The 12709-nt window shown below is 46.0% G+C and overlaps 1 protein-coding gene across 5 annotated transcripts in view; it reads left to right on the top strand.

The window, feature by feature from the left end:
- The window catches only part of PHF21B (PHD finger protein 21B), a 127743-nt gene extending 119612 nt beyond the window's left edge, over positions 1–8131 (top strand). For all 5 annotated transcript variants that reach the window (XM_088537364.1, XM_088537366.1, XM_088537363.1 and 2 more), the window contains 5 exons: positions 3010–3032; positions 4389–4547; positions 5565–5640; positions 5823–5926; positions 7907–8131. In XM_088537364.1, coding sequence (XP_088393490.1) covers positions 3010–3032; positions 4389–4547; positions 5565–5640; positions 5823–5926; positions 7907–8131 — 587 coding nt within the window. The remainder of the gene's footprint in view (positions 1–3009; positions 3033–4388; positions 4548–5564; positions 5641–5822; positions 5927–7906) is intronic.
- The last annotated feature ends 4578 nt before the right edge of the window (positions 8132–12709 follow it).

Genomic DNA, 12709 nt, shown 5'->3' with positions numbered 1-12709 from the left:
ATCAATGAAAAATCTGATCTCTAGCATTGTAATCACCATGCAGTAGGAGAACTAATTGAAGAAGGCAATATTACCAACGCCAAGTTATTAAAAATATGTATTAAAAAACTTGGATTAAAGAAAAAAAAGAAGCATTCTAGGCTTTTCATTTAGCTCTTTTTTGTCAGCTTTAAGCGCCTGCTGTCCATTCTTGAGGACTAGAAATTCACCGTAGCTTTTGCTTTAGAAATAACATCTGAAAAATATTTTTCCGACTCCAAGAGCTGGAGCCATAAAACTAGATTTGATGGCCTTGAAGATGCCTTCCAATCCTGCATTTTAAGCCTTGAGAATGAATATTTCAGAGGAGCCACTTGGATATGTTGAGCTGAGAGAACTGCATGGAATTGAATTCTTCATACAGGAGGCATGTAAGACTTTTTAGGGAGAAAGGGAGAAGCTTGAATACATTCAAGAGGAGAGAAAGCCAGTAAAGAAATGTGACTATATGTTTGCCCTGGTGTTGTGTCTGCAACTTAAGCTCTACTGAGTTGCAGCACAGCAAAGGGAACACGGGGGTTTTTCTTAGCTAAGTATTATTTCAGAGTGAGGAACATTTGCAAGAGTTGTTTCAATTAAGACATAAAATTTTAACATGTTTTCAGTGTTTGCTTGATTTAACTGTCAAGTGTCACAGTTAGAGCTTAAGAGTCATGTTTCTGGCCTAGCCTTGCGTACCTGTGCCACAGGGTGAGCAGCTTAAATGTTCTAGGTGCTTCTCTTCACCTTCAAAACTTCATGTGCCAGGACCAGGCACTTGGCCTGCTTACCACATGCCCCCACATAATGCATGGGGTCTCTGAGGACTGTAGAGGTTATTACACAGAAAACAGCTACGATGACGTGCCTCTTAGCAAGAGCCCATGCTCCTGTGAGCCCTGGTGGGAAAAAATATGCCTGGCTTAGCTTTCTAGTTGAAATTAAAACTATAATTTATCATTTGTCTCATGATAGTCCTTGTTTTCCCCACATAAATGCTTATCTAGAGAGACTGTGGATGTTAGCAAGCCATACCCCCTTAGCCTCTCCGTGGGTTTCTCATAAATCAGGTCTTGATTTCCCTGACTTTCTTTCCTCCACGTTTTCCACTTTATTTTATAGGGAAGCAAAGAGGTGAGAAGGTTGTGATGATCTGACTGTAACGAGGCTGCTTGGGAGAGTGCACAAACCTTAATCCATCCATTCCCTTCCGAGCCCTATCTCCGTAGGGGGTTTTCAACATCCAGACTCTGTTTTCAGATGCTTCATATTCTATCAATTTTAAGTTGAACTTCCTTATAGCAAAGCTTCCCACCCCTTGGGTGTTTGTTAGTTGTATGTCATACGTCTAATTTAAAGCACTGGCACTGGGCACTGTTTCGCTCCGTGCTGAGTAAACTCAACCCAAGGCAGTTGCTGCAATTTCAGTCACCTCATCTGCCTTCAATGATTAGTCGACTGCCCCTTCTGTTTTGTGGAGCTCCTTAAAAATATGTATCTTCAGTCTAATTTTTCAGAAACTAGAAGACAGAAGTGAACATACTTTAAAATGTAAAAGTGGAAGGAAAAGAGAAATAAGCAAAATAAAAAATCCCTATGAAGTGCAGGGAATAACACTCATTTCCACAAATTCTCCACAAAATATCAGTTAATCAGAATTAATCCATCTGAAAATGTCTTACCTGAAATGAGGTCACATCCCTTGATGTACATGAGACTCTTCAGTTATCGAGCCTCTGTTTATCTGCGTAACATTCATAATCATGGTCTCATATACACATATGTGCATTTGCGTATATGAAGTGACGTATGCAGATTTTAAAAGACTGTGGTTATTTACAGAACTCATTGCCAGAGGATGCTACAGTTGCTGGAAAAATAAACCAATTTAGAAAATTTGATATTAAATGTAATGATGGAGATTGAGGTCCTGTGGTTTGGCTGGGTGTGGATGGTCCTTCACCCTCATGTTCCCGTTTTGACGTGTAGGCGAGCATGGTGCGAGCACGTCTGCATGTGCAGGGGGTGAGTGGTGATGGGGGAACAAATACTTCACTTTTACTAGGTGAACCCCAGATTTCGAAAATCTGGGGTTACTCTGCTCAGGTGGGGTCCAAAGGAGCTAAGGACCAAAATGTCAGTTTGGTCGTTACCACTTTGATCTAAAGAGAGGCCTCTCCATCAGCTGGTTATCACAGGGACAGTGGCATGAGGCTCTTATGAGTCAGCAGAAGAAATTGCAGCCCAATGTGCACTTTCCATAAAGCCGTTAATTTTTCCCACCTTTTTATTTTTGGACCAAAATGTGAAGAATTTCTGAAATATTTTAATGAAAAACTTGGCCTGCTTTCCAGTCAGGTCTGGTGGGATTTGCTTCTGTCAGCCTGTGAACTGCCATCACTGTAAACTCAGTTCCTCCAAAGCTCAACTAATGCTGACATCCTGGGTGTGAGCAGTGGGATGATGAAGAATTGATGGTAACGCAGGGCTCAGTGCCACCAGTCATGGGGCGCCTTGGCCAGGGATCAGCTGGACACTTAAGCACGTGTTTAAGCGTAAGGCAGCAGCACCCACCAGCTCCCTGCTGCAAGTGAAGCGCCTGCTTAAGGGCCTTGCTGGTGCGAGGCCGGACTCTGCATCCCTCAGCAGGGTGAAGTCTAGAAAGAAACTGCTTTGACAAGTGCCACAGGGAAAACTGCCTTCTACTGAAAACTGCAAGAAGCATCTGCGCTCCTCATGCTATGGGATTTTAGCATCAGACCTTCAGACACACTCTTTTTGGTACATTTCTCAATTTCAATTGAAAAGTACTTACTGAGGCTCACTCCACTGCTTGCTGCTGCCTTCTTTCCTGCCCATGGTTATTTTGGCAATGTCCTGACATGCTGTATCACAGCTTGACTAAAATGGCTCATATAGCTGAGAACTGGCATCCACTGCACCGATATTTTTCCCCACTAACCTCTTCTCTGCCCTTCTTTCCCATGCTAGCAAATGAGGATCCATTCTGGAAGGTATGTTCAGCAGGATTTGTGTATCACCAGTGTCTTCCTTGTCACTGTGCTTTCTTTTGATTATTGCAGTTGCTATCAAGGTGCAAAATTACAGGATTCTCTTTGCCTTTCATACTCCTTTTATGAAACATTTGTCACTTAGCAAATCTTTGAGCCTCTAAGTTTGAATTTCAAAGAGATGAACTCACGGACTTTCATGTTCAAGGCTTGAGTTTAATCCCTTTGTGGAAGCCACTGCTGGAGAAATCGGTTGTCCAGATCTGTGATTTTAATGAACATTTTAAGAAAAAGAAGTAAGTAAGTGTTCTACTTTGTGTAGATTAAATCTCTTTATATTAAGGTTAAAAGACTTGTTAAGCAGGTAAATTTTACACAGTAGTATTTTGGAGAGCCATTTTTCTGACAGGACTTATTTAAAATTCACAATTTAAGCCTGACTAAAATTATCATGAACCATTATAATTAATATCCCTTGAAATGAAAATACACTTATGGAATTAACAGAGGTATAAGATTATTATTCTTTCTGGAAAAGTACTAGGAAAACTTAGGTTTTTTTATAATGATTCACAAACCACGAGAGTTTCAGAATCAGCCTCTGCTTTATTGAAACGCACTTAATTATACAAAGCATAATTAACGGTGCCACCAGATTAGCATAGCAATTTACTACACGACACTGAAACTTTGTTGATGAGTCGCAGTTCATTCCATGCATTGCTTCAGATGAAGTATGAATTGCTCTTGTTAGGGAAGGCTCGTGGGGTGAGTCAGCGGGAGTCACTTAGGACTGGGAAGCCAAGGGTCGGCGGAGCCCTCTGCAGGGATTCACGTAGAGGATGCCGAGGAAGAGGAGCTGGTTGTTTTCTTCACTGCTTTCCAAGGCAGCGTGCCAGAAACCAAGAAATGGTGCTTTTTTCCCCCAGAAACTTTTGCTTGCTTCCTTGTGCTTTGCACTTGAAGGACAAGCGAATCCACATGTTGACTGTGACCTGCACTTCAGAGTAGACGTGCTCATGGTGACACATGTGCTGGAGTGGCACAGACAATACATGAAACGATTCTGGCACTAACACTGCCTGTGTTAGCTGATTCCCTCTCATGTTTGATTAGCTGGTTTTGATTTTTCTGTTTCAATTTATGAAACTTGCTCCTGGCTCACTCGTTTCTGTAGCTATCCTGCACCATTCCTTGTAGGTGTTACTTGTTTGCCTTACTTGTCCTCCCTCTGCAGTGGCCAGAGTGTTTGACCATTAGGCTTTGTGTTTGAGCAAGACTGTGATGCCATGGGTGCTGCCCAGGGAGAACGGCTCTGTGGGCACCTTGAGCCAGGCCATCCTCTCCCCTCTTTTGCAGAACGAGATCCACCACGACGAGCAGTGCACGGCGTGCAAGCGCGGTGCCAACCTGCAGCCCTGCGGCGCGTGTCCCCGCGCCTATCACCTCAGCTGCTTGGAGCCGCCCCTCAAGAGCGTTCCCAAGGGGCTCTGGGTCTGCCCAAAGTGCCAACAGAAGGTAAGTGGCATGGAGCGTGGCTCGGAGCACGGCACATCATGGAAAGGAAACGGCAGAAAGTGTGCATCTGCTGAGCTCTAAACTAACTAACCTGCAGTCGCAGCTTAGGCTGCTAGGTTAGCCAAAAAGAAACTCTGCTGCTTTTCTTTCTGGTATTTTCATTGAGCTAGACCTAGAATATATATGTACATTTCCTGTCTTAACTTCCCAGTAATCACATCTGTGACGATTTGTCCTGGAAAAAAGATTTAATGTGTCTATTGATGTCCTTTCTGTTTCCCTTCTTAAAACAAAGCCACCAGCATATGGGGTTGCAAAACAGCTAATGTAGATCTTGCACTGTCAGAAGGAGACACTGTTCGCCAGTGGATCTGAAAGTATTAAGGAGAATACTTGATTGTCTTTAAATCATGTTTATTGCACATAGCTACTGATCACAGTTGTGTCAGAAATGCTGATTTGCCTTGTTGCTGTGAAAAAAAGCTGTTTGCATTGACGCTAAAACAATTAATACAACAGTGCAATGTCACCAAATTGTAGAGTGGAGGCTTATTTTTTGTGCCTCAGAATTCTCTCTTTTGCACTGAGATCATTCCTACATCCCTTTGAAAATGACCAGAGGAAATTCTTGGATGGGAGCTGTAGAGCAGCCCAGGATTCGGTCAGCGCACTCCGAATTTCATACAGTCCAACAACCTCTCCCAAGCTCAATAGGCAATTGTGAAGGTCTGCTTCTGCTCATGACAACAAGAAATAGAGGATTTGTAAACCCTCTCAGCACAGTTTGGTAGCGGGGTTTATAGTGAAGTGAAGAAGAGGCATCTCCAATGGAGATGGCTACTCAACTTATTATCTCATTGCTTTTCAGCTGGTGAATTCTAAGATAAGGGCCCTATGACTGGTCCTGCATAACTGTAAGGTTGGAGGAAGACAAACGTTAATGTGGGTTTGAGTGTGTGTGTCATGTGTGTGTGTCTCTGTGGGATACTAATTTTGTCTTGTATCCTGGATTCGTAGGTGTTAAAAAAAGACGAGAGCGTGCCGTGGACTGGAACCCTGGCTATTGTTCACTCCTATGTTACACATAAAACAGGTAGGGATCAGCATGGCTATGGACAGCAGAAACTCCAGATTTCTTCAACTGTCCTTGCTGACAAAAGGCTGATCAGACCTGGAATTTGCCATAAAAATGTATGTATCTGGTTTGTCTTGTCAAGCACACTGCTTTGCCATATTTAACTTAACTTCTGCCTCCGTAATCCTGTTGCTCCACAGTCAAAGAAGAAGAGAAGCGAAAGTTACTGAAGAGAGGCAGTGAGCTGAAGAGTGAGCATAGGCAGTTAGAAGAAAAAGATCGACTTCTCAACAATGCAGTGAAGGTAGGAGTCTCCTGCAGAGAGGCTTGTAAAGAATTTATGCTTGAAAAACTTGCATTTTGGGGCTAGAAAAAGATTTATACTCCCAAGCTACAAATGTGATATGTGCTTTTTCTGAGGAAAACCACATGGATTTTCTTTGAGCACAAAAGCTATTTTGGCAGACTGAGGAGGAAAATTCAACAGTGACTGAATTCCTTTTGCGCAAACACACACACACACACACACACGAAAAAAAAAGGGGGGGAAAAAAAAGTTAAATTCTGCCTGTCTTCCTCTCAGTACCATACGCAGCTCTGACTCTGGTCTGCCCAGTGCCCTTAAGGCATTTTCATTCTCCTGGCAAAAACATTAGTCACAGGTAACTGCTTGTCCATCAACCCAAACTCTCAAGTTTAGTCAGGGTGACCCTTGCAAAAACCTCTCCATGACTGGAGAGGGGTTCACAACCGTTCAACTCATCAGATCACTGTTTCCAAAGCTAGATGTTGCAGGTGGCTCCCACACATCCTCTGCCATCAGGACCATGCACGGCCAGTCCAGTTGGGCTGGACTCAAAGCCCTAATTCCTGTCCTTGTTGGGGAAGTTCCTGTCATTCGGAGCCAGATCTCCTCACACCCACTCTTAAGAGATAGCTGTTAGTTTGCATCTCAATCCCAATTTCAGACTTCCTTGGCCTAGAAGCACTAGAGTGGTAGCTGTAAGAGTAACTGGTCACTACATGTCTTACCACTGCAGATATCCAAAAGATGCAAGTTAAAATATTTATCACATTTAAAACAGAAGGAGGGAAAAGCAGTAGCTGATTAAAAGCCATTGTGGCTAGGAATAGTTTCTCTGAATATGCACATCTACCACTGGGAACAAACCTGTGCCTGAAGAGGCGGCTCTGAGGTATGGGGTATCTTGTGTGGCTAGGGCAGAGCAGTGGGATGAGGTGTTTGGAAAACGAAAGGCATTTGGGGAGGCATTCAGCTATTAGGAACATGTCATGACTGCAAACGTCCGCAGTGTCCCACCTAGGCAGACTTTGATTTCTTCAGTGGGAAACACTGTCTCTTGTTTAAATGTAGATCAGCCAGTGATTATATTTATTGCAGATCCCTGCCTGAACGGAGAGAAGCAGTTAAAGCTGTTCCAGCCCAGAGCCTTTTTAATTCTTGATGTTTTCCTTAATCTTATTAAAGAGAAATTCACATGCACAGCAATGGTGGAGCAGCGTTATTTGGTAAAAACACGTGCTTTATCCATGAGCTGAGAGTTCAACTCTCTACACAAAATGTCTGAGCACTTCCACACATTTGCCTTTCCAACAGGCAGAACCTGATTTTCAGGTGAGCATTTGCCACATGCCCAGAACTGGAGAATTTTCCTCTCCACTAGGCAGTGAGGACCAAAACCAAGAGGGACAATCTGCCGATGAGTGACCAGGTTTGCCAGCTAGATCCCTGTGCTCACTGGAAGAAAGAAAACAGGATGTTTTGGAATAAGAAGTAGATATTAGAGAGGGTTTTCTCATGATTCTAGTGGTATATCATAGGGGCCTAGATTGAAGTTTTTGCCCCCAGAATGCTGCAGTTCACCCTCACAATCCTGGCTCCGCGCAGTAGGTAGCAGGTTCAGAACCCGCCAGGGTGAGGCTTAGCCTGCCAGCGTTCATCAGAGCCACTGGACAGGCTACAGAGATCCCACTGGTGGCTTCCCTGCCTTACAGTGATACAGCTCTAATAATGCTGATGAGGTTTTTGCGCCAGGCTTTCAGCAGGAAGACATCAAAAACGTCTTCTGAATGCGCTGGCCTGGCTAAAAGCGGCAGCCGCAGTGCCCGCGAGCTCTCCCGTGGTTGCTCTGAGCCCCTGCCCTCCCGCAAGGGGAACGTGCTCCGTTGGCGAAGGCCATGCTCTCCTGACACCAAGGGAGGGTTGGGGAGGTGTCTGGCTCCAGGCTGGATGGGTGCTCAGGCTTTCCTTCTCATTTCGCAGAAATGCCTGGAGCTGAAAAGCAGCCTGTTGGCACAGCAGAAGGGGACTCAGTCATCGCTGGAGCGTCTCAAGGCCCTCATCAGACTGATGCGCAGTGAGCAGCTGCTGCAGGCAGCCGTGCGGAGCGCGGCGCCATCCCCGCTGCTCACTGTGCCCTGGGGGAAGCCGCCCCCTGGCGCGGCCGCCCTGCACAGGGCCCTGCAGCACCCCCAGGGCCACAACTGACGGGCTGCAGCCGCGCGGAGCACCGGGCGCCCCGGACACACGCGCAGCAAGGGGACGTTAACCCGGAGCAGTGCGGCGAGGAGCAGAGGAAGAAGCTGCCCCTTTTCCACGCAGGGAACTCGCAAAGTGGCCGGGCCCGTCTGGAGGTGCCTGAGGCAGCAGCTGCCCCCATGCGGGCCCTGCTGCGGCCTCGCGCAGCCGGTGCATTGGCGCTCGGCAGATTTTCTGTTTTGTTAAGTTGGCCTTAATGTATTTACGGATAAGGGCGCAGAGGCAGACGGCGGCCTATGGCAAGTGGACCACGTGGTTCTGCTTTATGGGGGAAAATTGGAAATGCAGAGAGGTAGTGAGCTAGTAGCGACGTAGTTGGGTGGCTCAGAGGTGTTTGTGGGAGGGAGGTCGGTGCCACGCAGAGCAAGGGAACTGTTTAGGGCTTGTCATGGATTCCCAATAGCTGACCAACGCCAGCCCCGGGGACGCAGGTGAGCTGGAAACGGGGCTGTTTTGACCACAAAGACGTCACGGACACTCACAGAGCCTTCGAAACAAAAGATCATTTTGTTTTTTTTTCAGTATTATTATAGTTGAGAATTGCAGATATTTAAATAAAGAAACTGTATGAAGTTAGCATTTCTAGTAAAATATTGAAGTATTTTCATGCTGATGCTTCTGTATATGCGTTCTGAAGTATTTAAAAAAAGTATGACTGTAAAACTCCTTACTTTTTTGCAGGTCCTTTTTACTTATTTTGCTATTGGTGTATTTTTCTCATGGAGTTTTTGTGCAAGGTTTAGCATAAACCATAATAGTGGATATCTTTGGCAGGTTGGGTTTTATTTATTAAAGGGGTTATTTTGGGAGTCTTCTCTTTTTTTGTTGTTAATTTTTTATTTTTTTAAAAAGAAAGCAAGCAAATAAATATTCATTTTTTTTTCCTTGCCAGTACAGATAATATGCCAAAAAGATAACTTTACATTTTTGTACTGCATTTTTATTGCTAAAAATATGTAACGTGATTTCTTTTTTTTTACTTATTGTATTTATTTATTTATTGCTTGCAGAAATATCTGCTAAAATGATACAGAAAAAAAAAGAACTGCCTCAAGAGGTTGCTTCTCACAATGAATAATTGCAAGGGTCTCGGGGGAGGGACTGGCCTTGGCAAATCGTAAGGGTGTGGTGTTTTGGGGTTTGGGTTTTTTTTTGGAAACTTAATTTCTTTCTCAAGATTTTGGTTGTGTTTGAGCGCGTTGGAAGGGGTTCGGTGCTGGCCCGAGCGCATCGCGAGGCTCCTGCCCGTCTCACTAGTCTTCCTGCCCCGCCGCCGTCCTGGCCGCGCGCTCGGCACCGCGGGCACGTGCCCGAAGCACGGAGGCGCCTGCGTCAGCGAGCCGCGTGCTGCCCAACACCTTTGCTCTTTCTTTTTTTTTTTTTTTTTAAATAAAAATGAGGGACTGGCTTTTTCTGTCACCCATCACTAGGCAGCGCGTGGTCCCTTCAACCATTTTCACAACTCCGGGAGAAACTGTGCAGTACTATACAAATCTATTTTAATACACAACACTCGGTTGAACAAGATTTTTATATTCTTTTATGGATGAACAAAGTGAACTAAGTAAAACACAATTGTTATACATTGGTTATTGTATGCCAAGTATGCATTCTAACGTGGCTTGCAACGTAAATGTTTTCAGGTTTAATGATTTTCTTTCCTTCTCGGACAAATTAAAAAGAGGAAAAGCGTGGAAGGTTGCGGACGTGAAGAACTGCTGAGGAAGCGTCTTGGACTGTTAAAAGTAGTTATTTTGAAAAGGGGACTGTCCAGTGGATAGTGTGCATAGAGAAAAAAAAAAGTGTTTGTCTTACATATGCCAATGTAGTTTTACTTCTTTATGATGCATTAAACTTGACTGATGATTTAATGGTGTTGGAGTTGCTGTGACGGCTGCGCGGAGGGGAGGCTGCCGGGTCCCTTCCCGCCGGGCCCGAGGACGTTGCCTCCTGAGCAGCCCCCCGTCCCGCTCTGCCTCGGGCCCAAAGGCAGGGACATGACGTCACGCTGGCGACATGTCCTGTGGCCTGGGAAGGACGTCGACCTCGGGAAGAGCCGAAAGGGCCCCAGGGTGGAGAGCAGGTGAGGCCAGCGGGCACCCTGCCTGCTCTGGCCTCCGTGTGAGGACGTTGCTCGCCCTCCGCTGCAGCCGCGTCGCAGCTCGCGCTCCACAGGCATCCTTGCGGCTCGATGGTCTGTTGGGAACACCGGAACTTCCCCGGCAGTGCAATGCGAGCGGGCCTGGGCTCTCTGTTCTGCCCTCTGTAGTCAAAACAAGTGGCTTTGCGGGGAAATGAGTGGCAACCGCCGCAACACAAGAAGCTCCTGCTCACTTTAATCAGGTTTGTGCTCATGGCAGCTCCTCGCTCCGCTTTGGAAATGCTGCCTGGCTCTGGAGATCAAGCACCAGCCACTGATGGGCACGAACAGCAAAGGCCCTCCTGCCACTGCCATGAGTTCGCCACAGTGAAGATCATTAAAGCAAATGTGGCTATTTTCCCTTAAAAAAACAAATTGAATTGTCGTGAGAGAAAAAAAATACTACAAAGTGTGCACAGGCATGCAGAAATTCTCACCAGAAAGATGAGACAGCACTGCTCTTGGGAGCTGCTCGCATTGGCACAAGCTGCGGTGACTTCTGCCACGTTGAGTCGCCTGCCCACGACCCGGAGGGCAGGCGCTTCAGTCCCCTCTGCATTTTGTCTCTTGGAGGGAGCTGCGTTTCCTCTTTGCCCCCTTGACTGCCAAATTGTGGACAAACAACCCATTTAGCGAATGGTGCGAGCGAGAGCTTTTATGGAAGGCAAAGCAGGAAGGAGGGTTGGGAGAATGGGACACGCTGTTATTCCCCTTTGATGGCTTCGGGAGAATGCTCAGGGCCCTCTGAGGAAAGCTACAGCCCAGAACCTTTTATTACATGCTAGTTTATATTATATAAACTAATTATGATGTCCTCTACACTCTTTCCTTTGCAGGAATGGGGCCTTGCAGAAAGCTACTGCTTTCTGAGGCCACTCTGAAGTTAAAAGTCAGCAGTAGTTTTCCTTGATAGCTCTTTCTCGATGAAGAGAAAGCAGCTGGAGAAAAAGCAGACACAAAGGAAATTCATCCCTCCCCCAACTTTTTTTTTTAAGTATCAAATTGACTTTCTTAAATTACTAAAAATATATAGTATGGTGGCCCCAGCACACTGGACACACCGTCAATCTACCTGGGATTGGCAGGAGGGCTGTAGTAAATAAATTTAAACGTCTTTTTGGCTGGCTTCTGTGGCAGATGCACGTTCACACCCATCTATCCACTCAGTCTCATGGTTGTATTTAAACACGTGAAGAGTGCACGGTTTCAGGCACTTTTTGTTGTGAAAATGCTTCTGTACGGGCATTAACACTTTCGCAATGCCCAGATGCTGCGATCCTGAGACACAAGCAGAGCACGGGAGGTATCAGCTGATAAGCTGGTGTCCGGGACCGCAAGCAGCCTGACTAGAAAAGTTGCTGCAAGACTACTGCGCCACAGAGAAAACGCGGCCACAAAACCCCTCCACTTTAACCATCACTCCTTTTTTGCTTTTAGGAATAATTCTGGGTGATGCTTCTTAGCTGTTGACAGGTCTGCAACACACAGTGGAAATGCAATTTTTTCCTGGCATTTGCAACTGAAAGTTTTGTTCTTGGTCTGTAGGCCAGTTCTGTGCCCAAGTCAGGACTCCGAACCCTAAAGAGATTTCACTGCTGAACAGAGTCCTCACTGTGCCTTCCCATTTGCAGGAAAGATGAAAGCATTCATAGTACTCCATCTCTTTCTAATCCCACGCTGCTCTTAGATGCTACTAGAATATTTCATGCAATCCACTGGAATGGCATGGATGAAGATCAGCACGAGGCACTTCAGATGGCGAAAATGAAAGGGAAAAGCAGAGAGCGCCCCAGCACCAGCCAGCGACGCAGGCAGCACCTACAGCTCCTGCCTCTCTCACAGCCACAGTTGTGGCTTCAGCGGTGCCGTGACTACCTAGAGAAGTGTTTTCCTCTTAACTTCTTTTGGCCAATAAGAACATCTCAGAAATGAACAAAGCGTAAGAGTGTGACTGGCTGGGTTTCAGCTGAACACGAGTTTCCAGCTTAACATATTACATTCCCCCACTGCCCAGGGGAAGGCCGTTGGGAAGGTGTTGGCAAACGCGTGTTCCCAAGGGCCACGAAGACAAGCTACTCAGGAAATGAAGCTGGATGACCCTGCCTCATCACAAGCTCGACTTGCTCCTTTACCTAAGTGCACATTTAATATCTGACTGAAATACCTGGTGCTTTCCTGTTACTAGACCAATGATGACTAGGGGGAGACTATTGCGGCCTGTGAGGCTGGCGTGAGTCGGGAGCGACACAGTCACCTCTGGGAGGCCTTTGTAAGGGCTCTGAGGACTCCCTTGCTTGATGACATGGTTCAGTCTTCCTGCATTTCCTCACAGATCCAGGGCGGAAATTCCCTTCCCCCTTCGGCGCTTGCTGCTAGAGGCATCTGAT

Source organism: Tinamus guttatus, unplaced genomic scaffold (assembly GCF_059628265.1).
Source record: "Tinamus guttatus ecotype Peru unplaced genomic scaffold, ASM5962826v1 Tinamus_guttatus_pri_ptg000749l, whole genome shotgun sequence".
NCBI lineage: Eukaryota > Metazoa > Chordata > Aves > Tinamiformes > Tinamidae > Tinamus > Tinamus guttatus.
Note: the sequence above shows the minus strand (reverse complement) of the source record. Positions and strands in the feature narration are given on the sequence as shown.